The sequence below is a fragment of the Rattus norvegicus genome, chromosome X (genome assembly GCF_036323735.1).
Source record: "Rattus norvegicus strain BN/NHsdMcwi chromosome X, GRCr8, whole genome shotgun sequence".
NCBI lineage: Eukaryota > Metazoa > Chordata > Mammalia > Rodentia > Muridae > Rattus > Rattus norvegicus.
The window spans coordinates 21324686-21347251 of NC_086039.1; the positions used below are offsets into that span (position 1 = coordinate 21324686).

Genomic DNA, 22566 nt, shown 5'->3' on the forward strand with positions numbered 1-22566 from the left:
AATAGCCTAGTAAGAACACCAGTGGAAGGGGAAGCCCTTGGTCCTGACAAGACTGAACCCCCAGGGAACGTTTTTGTTGGGGGGAGGGTGGTAATGGGGGGAGGATGAATAGAGAGGAAACCATATAGAAGAGGAGGGGGAAGGGTTAGGGGGATTTTGGCCCTGAAACCTGGAAAGGGAATAACAATCGAAATGTAAAAAGAAATACTCAAGTTAATAAAGAAAAAAAGAAAAAAAAACCAAAAAATAACAAAAGAAAAAAATAAATAAATACCCAATTTAATAATGATGGAAAAAAATTGAAACCAGCCTGTACTATAAAATAAGACCATATATAAGTATAAGGTACAAAGTCATATTATAATTTACAAACCTAAAGTAATTAAATCCAGTTCATTAATATATGTACTCCCTTAAGTCATTTTTACAGTAAGAACATTTGAAATTTATTTTTAGGACTTTTAGAATGCATAATAATCTACTGTTAAAAATGTTCACCACACTGTACAAAGAATTTTGTTGTTGTTTTTGAGACAGGGTTTCTGTTATCCTGGAACTTGCTCTGTAGACCAGGCTGGCTTTGCTACACTTGATCTTAGCCAAAAGGCCGAGAAACAATACCAGGCTGGCTTTGAACTCACAGAGATCCACCACCTGTTTCTGCTTCCTGAGTGCTGAGGAAGGCATGCACCACTACAGCCTGGAAAGATTTTTTTTAAATGAGGGGCTGGAGAGATGGCTCAGAGGTTAAGTACCTGAGTTCAAGCCCTAGCATCCACTCTTACAACTGTCCAACCCTAATTGCAGAGGACCTGACACCCTTACGTAGACATGCAGGCAGAATACCAATGTGCATAAAAATAAACCTTTTTAAAGAGAAGAATAAAAGATAAAACAACAGTAATAACAAAAACAATGAAGACTGGAGTGGTAACTCCAAGGTGTAAAACAGTATTTGTTATAAAGTACAGTCAACGTGAACTCATCCTACAAAGAAAACCAATAGCCCAACACTAAAAATCTGACGATCTAAATTACCAAGTCAGCAACGTGAAGATTAAAACATGATGAGAGTCTTCACACCTGGCTCCAATCTTTATTATACAGCTAGCATGAGTAATGCTACATGCATCATCTTCTGTTCCCAGGAATCCCTTAAAAAAACAAATGATGACATACATTATCAGAGCTGTGATTTAAAGCCTCACACATTATAAGTAAATAAATTGGCAAAATTACATTGAAAAATATTTTACATTGACAAGCTAAGCTTAAAAATCAATTGTCCTATGTACCAGAATTCCCTTCCCTAGATAGTTTCCTTAAGAGAAATTCTTACAAATGGACATCAAAAGACATTTAGGAGAACATTGACCAAAGTTGTGTTTCTTTAAGTATTTTTACATTTAAGATTTGAAATAGTGTAAGGAAAAACCAAACACCTCAGTGTACGTACGGGGAACTCCATAACCTGTTTGGGATAGTATATATTGAGTAGATACGAACTTATTTCATTGTAGTTATATAATGAAATATCTCACAGTAACAAAAATAAATGTACTAGAGTTACATATACCACCATGGATGGATTTCACAAACATAATTCTGAGTAAAGGAATCAAGGTACAAACCTATACATGTTTCAGGTACATAAACAAGAAAAGTAAAGGTTGTACTTGCATTCATTGAGAGGAGTGATATGATTATTGTTAAAGTAGAAGACAGCCCCTAGGCTGGAACTACCTGAAAGCCTCCTCCCGGAGTACTGGCTCTCAGTAAAAAGGAGCCATGGAAGTTTCCAAAGGAGGAAAGCAACCAACAGCCCTACCCAGCTGTGGCTGTGATTCCTATGCATTCACCAGCATGGCTGCATAACACCAAGTTTCAGTAGTGGCACTTGTACCTTGGAAACAACAGTTAAATCTCTAACTAGATTTAAGCCCTGCTCAACAATAGGGAGCTCGGACCTGATACTGGAAAACTAGCAAATGAAGTCATGGATTATGGAAGAGAACCTACAACCATTCCTTTAATAAACCAGCATAAGTCATAAATACATCTATCCTTATACATACAAGGAAGTATAGTTTTCACTGTTCATCAAGGAAAAAAATCTCTTTGCAACAGATGGAGACCACTGTAGAAAGCTACAACCAATCAAAATGCCAAGTTGTGGAGTGCAGTCCCAATAGATATATTTATAATACAATTCCTGTACCTAAGGGTCAGGTAACATTGATACAGGGAAGGGGAGAGATCATAAGAGCCAGACAACAGAGCATTTGTTTTGAGATTGTATCCTCTAGAAAAGTCGGAAGCCACATCTGTAAAGTCTGAAGAGGTTTTGAACAAGGCATGAACATGCTAATGTGGAGGGCAGGGGAAGCCATGACGCCTCAACCCTAGACAAAGAACTACAGGCAACTAAGGAGTGCTGTGAGCAGGAAAAAACAGTCTTCTTCAGGGAACAAATACATTAGTTGGTTAGCCAATACCAAACGGTCAGACCCAAAAACATATACATGCAAGTAATATTCTATGGACTGAGCAGACTGTATTTAGAGATATGTATGTATATAATAATAATAGTTAACAAAATGAGAGCCCAAATTTGAAAGCAAGGAGGAATATACAGGAGAGTTTGGGGAAAGGAAAGGGGAGGAATGATGGGGTTATTTATACATTCAATAGTAAAAACTATTTTTAAAATGAAGAGGGATGACATGACTCTCATTGAAATAAGATGGGGGTCACTTCTTAGGAAGGGGAACACCATGTGGTCAGAGTAGTGGTGGCTTCAGAAGATCTGAGCAATGAATGTCCTCTTTTCAGTCAGAAGAGTGCATTCATGTGGACTGACTCTATTCCTTCAACTACAGATATAAATTTTATTCACTCCTTCCCAAAGTCTTAATGATAATCTAGATTGAAGAAAAAATGTTTCTCCTAGACACCTAAACTTGCCATTTCTCTACTAGGCAGCCAGCAACAAAGAGCACTTACAAAGACTTGAAACCTTAAAAAAAAAAAGTTGTGGAGATGGTGGAAGGTTGAGAAACCTTTAAACCTTTACACACTGAAAGCAGCAGGGATCTGGTAGGATACAAGGGAGCTGTTGTAGGTACTGGTGTCAGCGGCAGCACAGAGGCAGAGATGAGTCACCTCTGATCCACCCCTGACAATGTAATGACAATCAGTCTCAATGCAAAAACTGGGAAAGGTAAAAAGCTTCATTGGAGGCCGTAAGAGATTTCCATTTTGGAAGCACAGGTTCGGTAGCTGTGAATCAGTGTTCTGAAGGTGGGACAAGTGCATGCTTACATTGGTGGAAGCTGTTGGATGTTAAGGAATGACCTCCACGACTACCAGGTGACAGAATGGAAATGCAAATGAGGAAACTGTCCAATAGTCATCTGTCACCTGTGGTAAGCCACCAGGCACAAAACAGTGGTCATTCACTCTCTCATTACAGGTGTTTCTTCTGATGAGCCGGTGGAGGCGCTCAAAGTTCACGTATCCTGTTACCTGAATGGCTGCCCAGTGTCATTTTATAAAGCTCTGTTTAATGATACTTTCATAATACTATTTGCTTCTCACAAAATAAATAGTGCTGGGAAATCTGTAAGCTCTGTGAATTGTTGTGTTTAGGATCTGTAGTGAAAACCCCATTCTGACAGCCCAGGGAACAGCCATTCCTGGTTTCAATCTCTTTCACAGTCTTTTACCCTCCTCCTAATGTTTCTTTGCAATACCAACATTTTGGATGAGACTTCTTCTGGGGGGTCTGCTCAGAACTCCTGTTGTATTGAGATGTCTTGTAAGTTGAAAACTGTCCAAATACCCTCCTTTACCTATTGACTTCCTCCTAAAACACTAAAATGGCAAAGACAACAGGTCCCGGGCAGGAAAACCTACGTAACGTCTATAGCCCTCCACCATCTCCCCACCCCCCGCCAAAATCTTGAGGGATCCTATATAGGAAATACAAAAACACAGCATATGCAATTTTCATCAGGTCCTATTCATGATTATGTCTGATTGTACCAGCAACAATTGGGAGGGCAACCCATCCCTAAGCAGGAAAAGCCATGTTTTAAGATAGTCTGACTTCCTTTGTGGCCTCACAGTACTATACAGTGCTTCCATCACGACTTTGTTTGCTTTTTGTGACAGAGATTCTCTGTGTAGTAGCCCTGGCTATCCTGAAACTTAGGCTATAGACCAGGCTGGCCTTCAACTCAGAGGTCTGCCTGTCTCTGCCTCTAAGTGTTGGGATTGAAGGAAGGAACCACCACCTTTAGGCAACAACTTTAGTCAGTTTCGAAAAGAAAACAAGCTATTTGCTTTATGATGAAGAAATACAATGAGAAGATAAATCTAACACAAAACCCATGGTTTCTGGTTTAAAATATTTTTATTATTAAAAAAGTACAGTAATCAGACAGAACAAGATTGCTTAGTACTCAAGCACACAGCCTGGCCTGGAAGCTGCAATGGGAGTGCCCCACTGAGCTACATCAGAGTAAGCTCTGGATAGCCATGCTTACTGAGGCAATTCTCTTCAGGTACATGAAGACTTGTATATGAGAGATTGCTCAACACCACACCTCAACAGGAACAAGTATAAAATGGAGTGAAAATAGGTGCTGCTCTAAAGCACTATTAAAATAAGGAGGCACAAACAGAAGAGTCATAGAGACTAATGCGTAATATACTGCTTTATAACTTCTTTAAAGAATGACAAAAATCCAATAAATCCCTTCACTGCAGGCTCCTTTCCCCACCATAAAAAGAGTCAGCTTCGGGTGCTGCTCTCCTGCTGTGACCTCCTGTCAAAAACAGGGATGGCCAACACTAGAGACTTTCTTCCCCCTTTATTCAGAAATACAATGAAAACAACACTGTATACAACATAGTTATAAAAGTAAGGTCCAACACAGCTATTTGTACTGACCCCAGGAAACATCTACTGGAAGGGAAGAAGAATTTGTTAACAAAATAGTATCTCTTCCCTTGCCCCAAACCCGCCACCAGAAAAAAAGAAATGGAAAGTGAAATGGAAAGTAATTTCCCTTCTCTCACAGTCCACGCCCAACCCAACCATCCCACCCACTCCCCTCCTACCTTGACTGTTCAATGTACAGTACGCGCAGAAAGAGAAATTTTAACTGATAGAACAGAACTGATCAAAGACTGAAACCCTTTGAGAAATTGTCTTTGTGCTTCTGACAAAGTTCTACGTAATGTAGTCCAACCAGAGTAAGAAAGGGAGAAAAAACAGAATTTGAAAATGACAATGTACTTTGCCTCCTACTGTTTTAGAACCTCATATGTTTTGAGTCTGGAAACAGACAGTTGATAATCCTACTTAGAGAATACAGGGAAAGTGAGGGTAACAGAACAAATAATCTTGCTTCCAGTGGCCACTCTTCATTGATCTTTTATTGACTTAATTTTAGCTGTTTACTAACAATGAGGCTAATCTCCTTTTCCTTAGGATGCATATAGGGTACTCTAATTATCATCATAGCAATGATTATAATACTTTCTTACTCATTTAGAGATTACATTTTTAAAACATCTATTAATAAGCCTCACAACACTCCTGTGAGGTAGATATGTGGATCCCCATTTCGAGATGGGTTAATAGAGGCACAGAGAGGTGATATGACTTGCCTAAAAACTGGGGAAAATACAGAAGAGAAGCAAATCAGAGTACTTCCCAGTTGTTAGAGATCCATTTTCAGCAGAGAAAAAGACAGTGCTAAGTGTTTCTTCAAATTAGACCCAGGCAGCTGCTTTCTCTTTGATCCTTTATATAGGAATTAACATACTATGGAGGATCAACATGTTCTCTTGTCTTATGCAAGGCTAGGTCAATCACCGATGGTTTGTTACATGGATGAGAAAGCATTGGGGGACTAGGATAGAATTGAGAATACAGATTATCGCTAATTCAAGAATCTTGTAGATCATTTTGTTTCAGAGTTGAAGTTCTAAAAAGGTTCCTGTCATGTATATAAGCACCGGGTTCTAGTTGATTGATTTTTCTTGTGGGTATACAGCATAACACGTAAGACACTGTTAATATGTACTTCATTAGCATTAACATGGATGTCATCAATTAATAAATGGCAGAAGATGGAGCTATGGTTCTTGCTGATAGAATGGAAAGATATACAGATAAGGATTGAGGACATAATATAAACTCATAAATCATCACAAAGATGATTATGTGGAAATGTTTATAGACATGTGCATATATTAAAAACTTAATATATGCATATATTTTTTGTTCTACTGACTGAGAAGGACTTGAAGAAATAATATCCCCAAAATAGCAAACATATATAGTATCTATATCTTGGTTTCTGATAAAATTCTTTAGTAAAAGAACTTAGAACTTATTGACAAAATGCCTGATTATAGAATTGTCCTCCATAAAACAAAAGCAAGATAAGCCTGGAACATCTTGCAACACCAAAAATTAACTACATGCTGAAAAAAAGATGGGGTTTGTAAAAAAAAAAAAGACTTCAGAGTCAATTAAAAATCACTCCAAACATTTAAAACTACAATTTGGGCAACAAAAATAAAAGTTGCATTGGATTATAAGAAAAACTATAAAATAAATATCAGTGATCCATGTTGAAAAAATAAACAATTATGCAAGTAAACAAATGGAGAGGAGGCAAAGCTCCCATGCAGAAGAATTCCAAAATAATCATATGCACACTTGCTCTCAAGTACATGTGCATAGCTCACCACTTCTCTATGTGTGGACTGAGCATGGTAACTTCCTTCCAAAGATTTCAGTATGATAGGAAAAAGGGTATAGGGGAGAAATCTCATATACACTATCTTAGTCATGTGACTAAGGATAATATGAAGAATAACTCACAGAAATATGACATTATAAAAATAGTAACTCACTCATGTGGTTGTTTGGACCAAAATCCATTAACCTATGAAGGTTGGGTTAATGTTTTCTGAGACAGGGTTTCTCTGTGTAGCCCTGGCTGTCCTGGAACTCACTCTGTAGGCCAGGCTAGTCTCGAACTCAGAAATCCACCTGCCTTTGCCTCCCAAGTGCTGGGATTAAAAGGAAAATATATGTCACCATGCCTGACTTTCATTAACCTAGATTTTTTATGAGAAAATTTTGATGAGAAGAGTATCAAATCACAACTGAAGAACATACTCCAAGGTCCTTGAGAACAAAGAACTCCAAGAAACTATCACAATGAGGAGACTAAGGAGCTGTGATTATTAATACAATGTTGTATTTTGAAGGAGATATTAAAACAGAAAAAAAGAACAGCAGATAAAAGCCAAGGTAGTCAACTAAAGCATGGATTGCAGTTAATATTAATGCATCCCTAATTGTAAGAAGTGTACCAAACTAATGTAAAATGTGGAGTAAACAGGAACTCTGTTCTACCTTCACATTCTCCTGAAAATCTCAAAAAAGAGCTACAACATATAAAGTTTATTTAAAAAGAAATTCTCTACAGACATTTGTGGGTTTGTACATAATGAACTCCACTAATCCATCAAACCAGTTTACATTTCTTACACTTTACAATGGCAATTCTCAATGATTCTGTTCAGTTGCCAGATGTCTACTGAAGGAGAAACTCCACTACAATAAACTCCTGAATATTATCCATCCTTACAAAATGTCCCTATCCTAGGCAAATGTCATCCTAGCAGTCTTTGGGCATTGTAAGCCCATTACACTTAGTTAAATCTCAGATGTTAACCAAGAGAGATGCAATGGTTTCCTTCCTATTCCACTGACTAGCAAACTTTTATGTGCTTTTAGTGCAGTAATTCTGCACTGTACTGTGTTTGTGTTCATTTTACTCTGCGAAGTTCTCTTAATCATGACACAGTTGTAAAGATTATGTTTGTAACTGGAAAGATTTTTGCCATTTGGGGACAAAAAGAGCAAAGAGAATATGGTTAGAATTGGTTCTTGGCTAAAGACAATGTACAAAGCATTTGCAGAGTCTATTATGACTCTGCAGAAACATACGTGAATAAAGGCTCAGAGATGCTAGGAACATCAGTATCCGGGATCCTCATTTGATCACCCTTATGAGTACTATAATTTCATAGTGCTCCTTAATAAACATGTCTCCATATCCTGAAGTCTAAGGGGCATGTGCCAATTCCAAACTCTGGAAAACAAATTTAGGATCCAAAGTGGAACAAAAGGACACAACCCTTTGGACTCTGTTCTATAATATTGTACCAACTACTCGATTGCAAGCATAAGCCCACGTGTGGTAGTAATACATCTGTCTTACACTGTGGTCCCCATCAGTAGGCTAGCCCTAGATGTTGATGGGTGCTTAATTAGTATACAGCCTGGAACTTGTACCCCCAGAGTCAGGAAAAATCCCTTACGAAAGTGGTAATAATAAAACCTACATGTTATGTTGAAAAGTACATGCAGGCCTTAACTTACGGAGAATTTATGCTCTGGAAAGACACTGAAACAAGGTAAATTAAAACAAATCTAGAGTTATCAAAAATGAGACTTGAAACACTATGTGCCCGGTGTTAAGTGGCCATGACCATAAGCGCGCCCTACTTACTTTGTCACCAAATATATATGAATTTTAAGTGACTTAAGTTTTCTGAAGTATAACATAAAATTGGACAAATATTGCAACCAATCACATAACTTTTTTTCTTTAATTTGGTTTACTAGTGTGATCCCTGGGAGAAGGAGTATACAGGTCTATAAGGCCTCAAGGAATTATCTGGAGAAAGAATCTGACCCGTATTTGCCTCATCTGTAAAACGTGAGGGATGGGTAGAAGTAGACAGGACCCCTTCTGAATGGTAGAATTCTAGGTTTTAGTTAGTACAGCCACAGGAGGTAGTAACCTAAAGTGTTCAAGCCAGAACATTTTGAATATCTGCCAAGAAATAAAGGTTTCGTATGAAGAAAACCTTTAGGCGAGAGGCTGCGTCCAATCCTACCAATACAAAGCCCCTCTCCTTTCTCCCCAGGAGAGGAAATATGCCACGAGGAGGTAGATATGAGGTCCAGGGCCAGGAACAGAAGGTTTTATGCCCCAGAGAATATTATGAACAGTCTGACTGGGCAACCAAATGTATATTATGCATCCTGCTGTTATGTCTAAATAAAATAAATGGCTTGGGTATTAATAACAGTTGTAAAACATCAAAATGCTTTCTATATGTTAGTGTCAGAAAGAAAACCTTTCCTTCCCATTAGAAGCGGAAGAATGAATGCCCAAAATGGCATGAAGTAAACAAAATTCTTTAGTGCAACCCCTCACCTCTCTATAACGTGCTCAGTGTGCAATTTCTCATCAGGTAATACGCTGAATGGTTGTTTTATGTAAACAAAAGAATAAACAGTACAGTGTAGCCCATCGAAAGTGCTGTCTCAACAGGCTGCCCTCTGAATGAGGTTTGGGACTAACAGCAGTTCTAACACCTTATCCATGTAATTGTTCACAGGGTGCTCCCAGGTCTGCTCTTGCCTGTCATTGCCCACATATTTTCCTAGAATATTTCTCCCTACTGATCTTTCTTTCTGTGCTTTGAATATTTGTCCAAACATAACCTAAAAAGAATGGAATTGTGCCATAAAACCTTTCACTCTAAAGGAGCATGAGGAGGAAAAGGAGGTCAAGGAATCCCTTCATTGCTTTTGATGAACTTCAAAAGGAGGGCTGGCACTGCCTGTAAACCAAACTGTTAAGAACAAGTAAAACTGGATCTACAAAACCTTCATGGTTAGCTTGAGACTGTATTTCAGACTCAAGTTTCTGTAAATTTGATCAACCAACTCTACTGTTATGCCCCTTGTAGCTACAACTTTGAAAATACCCCTCATTTTAGGACATTGCTAAGTGACATTAAGTACTGGTTTTTGAAAACAAGAGAAAACTGGGGGTGGGGGGAGCAGCGGATGTTTGTTCACAGCCTTGAGTTTGATTCCTGTTTTGTTTGTTATTGTAGGAAAAATGTCTATAATATAGCATGAGGGATCAGGGAGGGCAGCCATGGGCGCCGCACTAGAATTCAACCCAGGAAGAGGTTGCAAAAACTGAAGTCTGGACAGTGGAGAGGTGAAAGCGGAATATGAAGAGCCGCATGGGAGATCAGCTAACTTGTTTTCCAGTCTCATTAACCTGGCTCAGTAAGCTGTTCGAACCCCAATCACGTGGGGCAAGTTGTAGTCAAAGAGGCAAACATAGTTACAACTTCAGCACACACTTAGGAGACTGGTGCAGCGCGTCTGCTGTCGCCTGTGATATTCACATGGTGTCATGACGCCGGCGGTGGAGGGACAAGTGGTCAGATCGAGAAAAACTGCGGTTGCAGTCTGTGCACCGGAACGGCTTGATGCCTGTGTGCTTACGGAAATGGCGAGTAAGCTCATCCGAGCGAGCAAATTTCCAGGAACAGCCGTCCCAGGTGCACTTGTAAGGCTTCTCTCCTGCAAGAAAAACATGATGTTAGGAAGGTAAACAGGAGATGATTGGCTACCAGAAAAATAACAGAAATACATAATTTACATTTATATCAAAGCTTCAGTCAGAAAGTAATACAATCACCTTGAAGAAGTGCTGTTATTCATCTTTTAAATTGGTTTGACAAATAAACATCATATTCCATGTCTTCTACTAGTTTCATGATATGTCATGACACTACAGGACTGGTTAAATATAGCCAACTAGCACATGTGTGACTTTACATATTGTTTTTTGTTTGTTTGTTTGTTTCTTTTGTGGTGAGAAACTTAAAAATTGCCCTTTACATACTGCTGCTTGCAGTTTTGAAGTTGGGCTAAGACAGTGGAGGAGGGAGGACACAGGCTCTCAAAGAGTTGCTGAATTCTGCCTTTACCATGCTGCCCATATATTAAGTAATCCCTTTCCCCTGGACAAATCTATTTTCTCAACTCTAAACAGAAGCAAAAATATCTCACAAGGTTGTTCAGAATATTTTAAAAGGGAGACAGTAAAGGCCAGACATAGAAAGGAGAGGTAGGAGGAACAGTGCAAGTTTGAGGCCAGTCTGGTCTTCATAGTGAGTTCCAGACTATGCAAGACAATATAGTAAGGCCCTGTCTCCAAAGAAGGAAGGAAAAAAACAAACAAAAGAAAACCTAGATTGATATTAAGCAGTATGTTCTGAACTTTATTAGTTATAGTTCCCATTTCGGGGAACAAAAGACAAGTTAGAGAAGAATGGCTTATTTTGGCTCAGTTTGAGGGATGAACATAATCCATTAGGGCAAAGTAGACATGGGGGCAAGAGACTCCATTAAGCTTGGTTCTCAGCCCTATATATCAGGAAGCAGACAGAGGCTAGGAAGCAGGTATGGGCTGTAAGCCTACCTCCCAGAGATTCACTTCCTACAGCTAACCTCCAACTGCCAGAATTTCCATCACCTCCCCCAAACAACACAACTCACTGGAGAGCAAGTTTCCAAACACATGAGCCCATAGGTGGAATTCTACATGCAAACTGTAACACAGAGCCAGGCTGCTACCCTACTACACTATTATAGCTATGTTCTATCATCTGATACTTCCTAATGAACAATCTGAAATAAAGCCATGTAGATAAGAACGGGTGACTCAGTGGAAAGAGCACTCAACAAAAGCTTGCTTCTGTGTAAGGTTAGAAATTCATAAATGAAAAGGAATGGGGAAGAGTTTCAAACCCAAGTATTTTAAATAGCTCCATGCTCAGAGTCTAAGGCTATAGTTGGATCTTATCATGAGACATGCATGCTAAGGAAAGGAAAATGGGGAAGGGGCATAGTATAAGAAGACCTACCACAGCACAATCCATTTATATGCATAGGTCACATACCAAACACTTATACACTCATACACTCAGGATAATAGCAATATCAACACATTAAAATGGAAATTACAGAAAAAGTATTAACAATGAGAAAAGTAAAGATGAAGGCCGCAAGGAGGCCTTTTTTACAACCTTTGTACTGCTTCAATACTTTAAAATCATTGTGTGTGTGTGTATGTGTGTGTGTGTGTGTGTGTGTGTATCTGTGTATACACATAACACATGTAATCCTAGTACTAAAGAAACTGAGGTAGGAGGGTCAAGAATTTGAGGCTAAGCTGGGTTTCTAAGTGAGCTTTTGTTGCAAAAGTTAATTAACTGGGGTTAGAGAGAAGGCCCAGTGGTTCTGAGCACTGGCTGCTCTTATAGAGGACTCAGGCTTAATTCCCAGCACCCAGATGTGGCTCACTACTGTCTGTAACTTCAGTTCCAGGGGACCTGATACCTTCTTCTGGGCTCTGACACAGACAAACACATGGTGTATAGACATACACACAGGCAAAATACCCATACACATAAAATGAAAATAAATAAATCTATTTTTTATTGGGGTCTTTCCTAGACAAGGTTTCACTGTACAGCCCTGGCTATTTTGGGATTCACTGTGCAGACAAGGCTGGTCTTAAACTCAGAGATCTGCCTACTTCTGCCTCCCAGGTATTGGAATTAAAGCTGGGCACCACCATCACCCAGTCTAATGTTTTTAATTAAAAGAAATAAGCTATATGAACAAATATTCACTGTGATTTAAATGTATATTACAAATCATAGTAATATTTAGTTATTTCCCTTAATATGCTTCTCTGTTTCTCATCTACTAGGAGTATGCATTTTGTAATCAGAGACATGCAATAACATAGAGACAAAGTATAAGCAGAGGAAGTGAGGGACCTCCGTGGAAGAGGATGTGGTGAGGGGAATGGGGGTTTCAGGATCAGGTGTGGGGAAAGACAGGAGAGAGCCAGAGAGCCAGGAGAATGAATGGGAATATATAGCTGTGGGGATTGGAGGGATCTTTACAATGTGCCAGAGACCTGGAGTGGGGGAGGCTCCCAGGAGTCAATGCAGCTGTATCTCACAGTATTGGGAATATGGAACCTGAAGAGGTCACCTCCTATAGTCAGGAAGGAACCCCAATGGAAGGACAGGGTCAGCAACCCACCCACAAAAAATTTGACCCAAAACTTGTCCTGTTTAAAAGAAATGCAGGGACAAAGATAGAACAGAGACTGAAGGAATAACTGACCAATAACTGGCCCAAATTGAGACCCATCCCGTGGGCAAGCATCAATCCTGACATGATTAATAAATACTCTGTTCTGCTTGCAGATAGGAGCCTAGCATCACTGTCCTCTGAGAGACTCCACCCAGCAGCTGACTCAGACAGATGCAGAGACCCACAGTCAAACATTAGAGTTGGGGGTTTCTTATGGAAGAGTTGAGGGAAGGACTGAGGGATACACAGGAAGACCAACAGAGTTAACTAACCTGGACCTTTGGGGCTCTCACAGACTGAACCACCAACCAAAGAGCACATACACGGGCTGGACCTAGGCTTTCCTGCACATATGTAGCAGATGTGTAGTTGGGTAGTTCAGTCTTCATGGGAGTCCACCAAAACCTGGAGCAGAGGCTCTCCCTAAATCTGTTGCCTGTCTATGGAATTCGTTCCCCAACTGGTCTGCCTTGTTTGACCTTAGTGGGAGAGAATGCATCTAGCTCTGCAGAGACCTGATGTGCCAGGGTTGGGGGATACCTATAGGGGGCCCTACCCTCTCAGGGAAAGGGGAGGGGGAGGGGAGAGACTCCATGGGGGTGGGGCTGGAAGGAAGCAATTGGGTTGTAGAATGAATGAATGAATGAATGAATAATAAATATTCTATCAGTCGTTGTTCTTCTATCGCCCCCCTTTCCCCATTATAAGATTTCCAAGGCATTTATATCTTTGTCATTTTAATTTCTGGTGGCAATCATATATTCCTCGTTTCTTTTAACTTACTGCTAACACCTACTAACCCTATCAAGTGTTCACTAATTAATTATATCGCTATTAGATAATTGGACAACAGTGAGTCCACCCTGACTCACAGGTTTGGAGTAGTACCAGGAAACTATTTGGCTGATTAAAAATGTTCATTACTGATCATTTCAATATTTGGACATTTTTGCATTAGCCTCCAAAAAACTGACACACACCTGAATGTCTTAAGACTAAAGATAACTTGAGTGTAGTGGGACATACCTTTAATCCCTGACCCATAAGGAAGAGACAGGGTGATCTCTGAGTTCAAAGCTTGGTCTACATAATGAGTTCTAAGCTAAGCAGGACTACCTTGTCTATCTCTCTCACTAAATAAAAGGGAAAAACTGGAAGATTACACATGTTTATTGACACCTAGAAAGGAGAATGGGATTTCAGAGAATATTGGGAATATATTTTTTTTACTTTTATTCAATACAGTGGTAGCCCATCTCCATACTTCACAAGGGTCTTGCTATGTATAGAATTTATTAATAGCTGCTCACGGGTAATAGCTCAGTGACAGGGTACTTGCCTAGCTTGCACAAGGCCCTAGGTTCAATTCCCTAGCACTTCAAAAAAAGAAAAGAAAAAGACAATAGTTGCTCAAGGATTTCTCCTAGGAATTCCTATTTTCACTACATCCAAACGAATAATCAGCTTGTTAAAGTACTGCCACCATGTGGCACTCTGGGTTCACTGCACCCTGAAGAAGTCTATTTCAAGATAGCCCTTTATTGAGGTTAAAAGATTGACTCAACTGTCAAAGATAATGTAAAGCGGAAAAAGCTACTGGTCCAAAACATACAGGAAATCCAGGACTCAATGAGAAGATCAAACCTAAGGATAATAGGTATAGAAGAGAGTGAAGACTCCCAGCTCAAAGGACCAGTAAATATCTTCAACAAAATTATAGAAGAAAACTTCGCTAATCTAAAAAAAGAGATACCCATAGGCATACAAGAAGCCTACAGAACTCCAAATAGATTGGACCAGAAAAGAAACACCTCCCGTCACATAATAGTCAAAACACCAAACGCACAAAATAAAGAAAGAATACTAAAAGCAGTAAGGGAAAAAGGTCAAGTAACATATAAAGGCAGACCTATCAGAATCACACCAGACTTCTCGCCAGAAACTATGAAGGCCAGAAGATCCTGGACTGATGTCATACAGACCCTAAGAGAACACAAATGCCAGCCCAGGTCACTGTATCCTGCAAAACTCTCAATTAACATAGATGGAGAAACCAAGATATTCCATGACAAAACCAAATTTACACAATATCTTTCTACAAATCCAGCACTACAAAGGATAATAAATGGTAAAGCCCAACATAAGGAGGCAAGCTATACCCTAGAAGAAGCAAGAAACTAATCGTCTTGGCAACAAAACAAAGAGAATGAAAGCACACAAACATAACCTCACATCCAAATATGAACATAACGGGAAGCAATAATCACTATTTCTTAATATCTCTCAACATCAATCGCCTCAACTCCCCAATAAAAAGACATAGATTAACAAACTGGATACGCAACGAGGACCCTGCATTCTGCTGCCTACAGGAAACACACCTCAGAGACAAAGACAGACATTACCTCAGAGTGAAAGGCTGGAAAACAATTTTCCAAGCAAATGGTCAGAAGAAGCAAGCTGGAGTAGCAATTCTAATATCAAATAAAATCAATTTTCAATTAAAAGTCATCAAAAAAGATAAGGAAGGACACTTCATATTCATCAAAGGAAAAATCCACCAAGATGAACTCTCAATCCTAAATATCTATGCCCCAAATACAAGGGCACCTACATACATAAAAGAAACCTTACTAAAGCTCAAAACACACATTGCACCTCACACAATAATAGTGGGAGATTTCAACACCCTACTCTCATCAATGGACAGATCATGGAAACAGAAATTGAACAGAGATGTAGACAGACTAAGAGAAGTCATGAGCCAAATGGACTTAACAGATATTTATAGAACATTCTATCCTAAAGCAAAAGGATATACCTTCTTCTCAGCTCCTCATGGTACTTTCTCCAAAATTGACCATATAATTGGTCAAAAAACGGGCCTCAACAGGTACAGAAAGATAGAAATAATCCCATGCGTGCTATCGGACAACCACGGCCTAAAACTGGTCTTCAATAACAATCAAGGAAGAATGCCCACATATACTTGGAAATTGAACAATGCTCTACTCAATGATAACCTGGTCAAGGAAGAAATAAAGAAAGAAATTAAAAACTTTTTAGAATTTAATGAAAATGAAGGTACAACATACCCAAACTTATGGGACACAATGAAAGCTGTGCTAAGAGGAAAACTCATAGCGCTGAGTGCCTGCAGAAAGAAACAGGAAAGAGCATATGTCAGCAGCTTGACAGCACACCTAAAAGCTCTAGAACAAAAAGAAGCAAATACACCCAGGAGGAGTAGAAGGCAGGAAATAATCAAACTCAGAGCTGAAATCAACCAAGTAGAAACAAAAAGGACCATAGAAAGAATCAACAGAACCAAAAGTTGGTTCTTTGAGAAAATCAACAAGATAGATAAACCCTTAGCCAGACTAACGAGAGGACACAGAGAGGGCGTCCAAATTAACAAAATCAGAAATGAAAAGGGAGACATAACTACAGATTCAGAGGAAATTCAAAAAATCATCAGATCTTACTATAAAAACCTATATTCAACAAAACTTGAAAATCTTCAGGAAATGGATAATTTCCTAGAAAGATACCAGGTACCGAAGTTAAATCAGGAACAGATAAACCAGTTAAACAACCCCATAACTCCTAAGGAAATAGAAGCAGTCATTAAAGGTCTCCCAACCAAAAAGAGCCCAGGTCCAGACGGGTTTAGTGCAGAATTCTACCAAACCTTCATAGAAGACCTCATACCAATATTATCCAAACTATTCCACAAAATTGAAACAGATGGATCACTACCGAATACCTTCTACGAAGCCACAATTACTCTTATACCTAAACCACACAAAGACACAACAAAGAAAGAGAACTTCAGACCAATTTCCCTTATGAATATCGATGCAAAAATACTCAACAAAATTCTGGCAAACCGAATCCAAGAGCACATCAAAACAATCATCCACCATGACCAAGTAGGCTTCATCCCAGGCATGCAGGGATGGTTTAATATACGGAAAACCATCAACGTGATCCATTATATAAACAAACTGAAAGAACAAAACCACATGATCATTTCATTAGATGCTGAGAAAGCATTTGACAAAATTCAACACCCCTTCATGATAAAAGTCCTGGAGAGAATAGGAATTCAAGGCCCATACCTGAACATAGTAAAAGCCATATACAGCAAACCAGTTGCTAACATTAAACTAAATGTAGAGAAACTCGAAGCAATCCCACTAAAATCAGGGACTAGACAAGGCTGCCCACTCTCTCCCTACTTATTCAATATAGTTCTTGAAGTTCTAGCCAGAGCAATCAGACAACAAAAGGAGGTCAAGGGGATACAGATCGGAAAAGAAGAAGTCAAAATATCACTGTTTGCAGATGATATGATAGTGTATTTAAGTGATACCAAAAGTTCCACCAGAGAACTACTAAAGCTGATAAACAACTTCAGCAAAGTGGCTGGGTATAAAATTAACTCAAATAAATCAGTAGCCTTCCTCTACACAAAAGAGAAACAAGCCGAGAAAGAAATTAGGGAAACGACACCCTTCATAATAGACCCAAATAATATAAAGTACCTCGGCGTGACTTTAACCAAGCAAGTAAAAGATCTGTACAATAAGAACTTCAAGACACTGAGGAAAGAAATTGAAGAAGACCTCAGAAGATGGAAAGATCTCCCATGCTCATGGATTGGCAGGATTAATATAGTAAAAATGGCCATTTTACCAAAAGCAATCTACAGATTCAATGCAATCCCCATCAAAATACCAATCCAATTCTTCAAAGAGTTAGACAGAACAATTTGCAAACTCATCTGGAATAACAAAAAACCCAGGATAGCTAAAGCTATCCTCAACAATAAAAGGACTTCAGGGGGAATCACTATCCCTGAACTCAAGCAGTATTACAGAGCAATAGTGATAAAAACTGCATGGTATTGGTACAGAGACAGACAGATAGACCAATGGAATAGAATTGAAGACCCAGAAATGAACCCACACACCTATGGTCACTTGATTTTTGACAAAGGAGCCAAAACCATCCAATGGAAAAAAGATAGCATTTTCAGCAAATGGTGCTGGTTCAACTGGAGGGCAACATGTAGAAGAATGCAGATCGATCCATGCTTATCACCCTGTACAAAGCTTAAGTCCAAGTGGATCAAGGACCTCCACATCAAACCAGACACACTCAAACTAATAGAAGAAAAACTAGGGAAGCATCTGGAACACATGGGCACTGGAAAAAATTTCCTAAACAAAACACCAATGGCTTATGCTCTAAGATCAAGAATCGACAAATGGGATCTCATAAAACTACAAAGCTTCTGTAAGGCAAAGGACACGGTGGTTAGGACAAAACGGCAACCAACAGATTGGGAAAAGATCTTTACCAATCCTACAACAGATAGAGGCCTTATATCCAAAATATACAAAGAACTCAAGAAGTTAGACCGCAGGGAAACAAATAACCCTATTAAAAATGGGGTTCAGAGCTAAACAAAGAATTCACAGCTGAGGAATGCCGAATGGCTGAGAAACACCTAAAGAAATGTTCAACATCTTTAGTCATAAGGGAAATGCAAATCAAAACAACCCTGAGATTTCACCTCACACCAGTGAGAATGGCTAAGATCAAAAACTCAGGGGACAACAGATGCTGGCGAGGATGTGGAGGAAGAGGAACACTCCTCCATTGTTGGTGGGATTGCAAACTGGTACAACCATTCTGGAAATCAGTCTGGAGGTTCCTCAGAAAATTGGACATTGAACTGCCTGAGGATCCAGCTATACCTCTCTTGGGCATATACCCAAAAGATGCCCCAACATATAAAAAAGACACGTGCTCCACTATGTTCATTGCAGCCTTATTTATAATAGCCAGAAGCTGGAAAGAACCCAGATGCCCTTCAACAGAGGAATGGATACAGAAAATGTGGTACATCTACACAATGGAATATTACTCAGCTATCAAAAACAACGACTTTATGAAATTCGTAGGCAAATGGTTGGAACTGGAAAACATCATCCTGAGTGAGCTAACCCAATCACAGAAAGACATACATGGTATGCACTCATTGAGAAGTGGCTATTAGCCCAAATGCTTGAATTACCCTAGATGCCTAGAGCAAATGAAACTCAAGACGGATGATCAAAATGTGAATGCTTCACTCCTTCTTTAAAAGGGGAACAAGAATACCCTTGGCAGGGAAGAGAGAGGCAAAGATTAAAACAGAGACTGAAGGAACACCCATTCAGAGTCTGCCCCACATGTGGCCCATACATATATAGCCACCCAATTAGACAAGATGGATGAAGCAAAGAAGTGCAGACCGACAGGAGCCGGATGTAGATCGCTCCTGAGAGACACAGCCAGAATACAGCAAATACAGAGGCGAATGCCAGCAGCAAACCACTGAACTGAGAATAGGACCCCCGTTGAAGGAATCAGAGAAAGAACTGGAAGAGCTTGAAGGGGCTCGAGACTCCATATGTACAACAATGCCAAGCAACCAGAGCTTCCAGGGACTAAGCCCCTACCCAAAGACTGTACATGGACTGACCCTGGACTCTGACCTCATAGGTAGCAATGCATATCCTAGTAAGAGCACCAGTGGAAGGGGAAGCCCTGGGTCCTGCTAAGACTGAACCCCCAGTGAACTAGTCTGGTGGGGGGAGGGCGGCAATGGGGGGAGGGTTGGGAGGGGAACACCCATAAGGAAGGGGAGGGGGGAGGGGGATGTTTGCCCGGATACCGGGAAAGGGAATAACACTTGAAATGTATATAAGAAATACTCAAGTTAATAATAAAAAAAAAAGAAGAAGCTTGTGTTCAAACTAAGGTCAGTGTTATCTAGATATACACCAAAACCCGATGAGGACACATCAGAAAAAAAAAGCAAGCAAACAAACAAGCTACAGGCCAAGAGCCTTGATGAACACAGACACAAAAATCCCCCAATAAATTATTTTCAAACTGAATTAAATAGCACATAAAAATAATAAGCCATGATTAACTTTATTTTACTCTTGGTGTGTCAGGATGGGTCAGTGTACACAAATGAATAATGTAATACAGTACATCAATAGGATCAAAGATAAATATCCCAGGATAATCTCAATAAATGTGGGACAGGACTCAGATATGTCTTGACGAAATTAGGAACAGGAGGATCACATCGCTACTTGATAAAGGTTATATATACAGTAAGTACATAACCAGCATCATACTGAATGAGAGACTGGAAGAGCTTCTTGTAATGAAAATGAAACATTCTTCGTAAATATACTACTGAAATCTTATGCATGGTAATAAGGTAAGACAAATAAGAAACAAAGAAAGAGAAAGAAAAACAGGCTGTGATGGTTCTGTTGGTAAAGGTGCTTGCTACCAAGCCTGACAAACTGAGTTCATCCCCCAGAATCTATATGGTGGGAAGAGAGACCTGTGAGTCAGGGTAGACTCCTACAATTTGTCCTCTGGCCTCCATACAAATACCTGTGGCACAAGTGCCTACCACTCCCCACACAAAAAATTTTATAAATGTCATTTTTAAAGTAATGAACCCCAATCACAAATATATAAGATTATCCTGAAATAAATCTAGGCAAGGAGACAGGAGATCAAAAGATGAAAGACTAGAAAATGAAAATTACAAAACACTGAAAACCAAAAACAACAGCAAAACCTGTAGCTAGATACTCCAACATAGGCAGACCTCCCAGTTTCTTGGACTGGTCAAGTAAGAATTATAAAATGATCACATATCTGGAAGCAATCTACTTATTAAATATAATCACTATCACATTGTTCAAAAAATAGAAAGAAAATCTTGAAATTTATATATTAAAGCACAAAAGACCGAAACAGTCAAAACAATCTTAAGAAAATGTGTAATGCCGAAGGTTGTTGTGGAGTGTCTGGTGCTGTTGGTATTTTGATGTTAGTCCTGCTTCCTCAATGGGCTGCTCAAATGAGAAGTGGATCATGTACTGAGGCGACTTCATGTGAACCACTCCCCATTTTAACTGGTCAAATAAAGGCTAGAACCTGTGATTGGGCAGTGGAAGGGAAAGGTGAGGCTGGAGGTTTTAGAGAGGGGGAAGAGAGGAAGAAGAGAGGCAGATGAGGAGACAGTGGGAGATGGAGAAAGAGGAGGTGGAAGGAAGATGAAACAGAACCAATGGCCTGGAGAAGCCGCAAGTAGCAAGGGATCTCATAGCTGGGGAACAGAGTAATGTAGTGGTAGATCTGCCCAATCTAGGCATGCAGCTTATAAATACTGTAACTGAGTTGTGTGTTCTCTGAATGGGCTTATTGGCGTTAGAGATTTACTACAACAGAAGGTACTATAGTATTTTATTTTAAAACATACTACAGAGTATTAGTAACAAAAATATAGTACTACTGGTAGAAAACCAGACACACATACCAAAAGAATAAAGAGTCCAGAAATAAACCACACATCTATAGCCAGCTAATCCTTAACTAAAGCAAATCAAGCAACCTATACCATTATGTTTTGGTACAAGTAACCTCAAAAGGTTATGTCCCTAGTTGGTAATGCTAGGAGTGACTGAATTGTGAGGGTCATGATCAATGCTTAATCCATTCATGCTCTTAAATCTGTGTCTCTTGTACACCACTAAGAGGTGAGCCACTTTCTTCTACCATGATGCTCTGTTTCACCAGAAGCAAGGGAGGCAGGTGGCCATAGACTAAAACCTCTGAAACAAAGAACCAAAATCTTTCTTCCTTAAAGTTGGCTTGCTCAAACATTTAGTAACAATGATGAGTAATGTATAATATCCATATACTAGAAAAAGTTCATCCTGAAATTGTGCTGAGAAAACTGGTTCTATCCACATGCAAAACATTACACATATATCCTTAGCGCTCACTAAACAATACTCACTCAAAACGGGAAAGAAATTAATGTCACAACTATTGTTTTGAAACTATTAGAGGAAACTATGTGAACTACTTCAAGACGTAGGCATAGCAACAATCTCCTCAAAATGATTCTAATAGCTCAGGAAATAAAATCAAGACTCAACCCATGGAGGGATAACAACTTAAAATTCATCTGCAGAATAAAGGACACAATTAACAAAAGATGAAAGAAAAACCTGTGCTAGTTAACGTCCAAAATAGACAAAGAACTCAAAAAATGTTAACAGCAAATGAGTAGGTAATTCACTCTCTAAATGGGAAGATAATGTGAACAGACACTATTGAAAAGAAGAAATACAAATACTCCAATAAATACATGAAAAATACTTAGTGTTTACCCATTACAGATGCACAAAAGAAACCTATATTGAGATTCAACCTCAGCCTGGTCAGGAGGGCTATAATCAACAAATAAATAATCAATCAATCAATTACAATGTGCTGAAAAGAATACGGAGAAAAATGATTTCTTATATACTGTTGGTGGAAAAGTGAACTAGTCCATAGAAAACAGGATTGAGATTCCTTAAACAAAAGCATCCAAAATTCAAGTTCAGCTT

The 22566-nt window shown here is 39.3% G+C and overlaps 1 protein-coding gene across 6 annotated transcripts in view; it reads right to left on the minus strand.

Annotated features, from left to right (window-relative positions):
* Window positions 1-4395: 4395 nt before the first annotated feature.
* Window positions 4396-22566, minus strand: part of Klf8 (KLF transcription factor 8) — a 179640-nt gene continuing 161469 nt past the window's right edge. For all 6 annotated transcript variants that reach the window (XM_017602264.3, XM_039100624.2, XM_008773103.4 and 3 more), the window contains one exon: window positions 4396-10486. In XM_017602264.3, coding sequence (XP_017457753.1) covers window positions 10305-10486 — 182 coding nt within the window. In that variant the 3' untranslated portion in view covers window positions 4396-10304. The remainder of the gene's footprint in view (window positions 10487-22566) is intronic.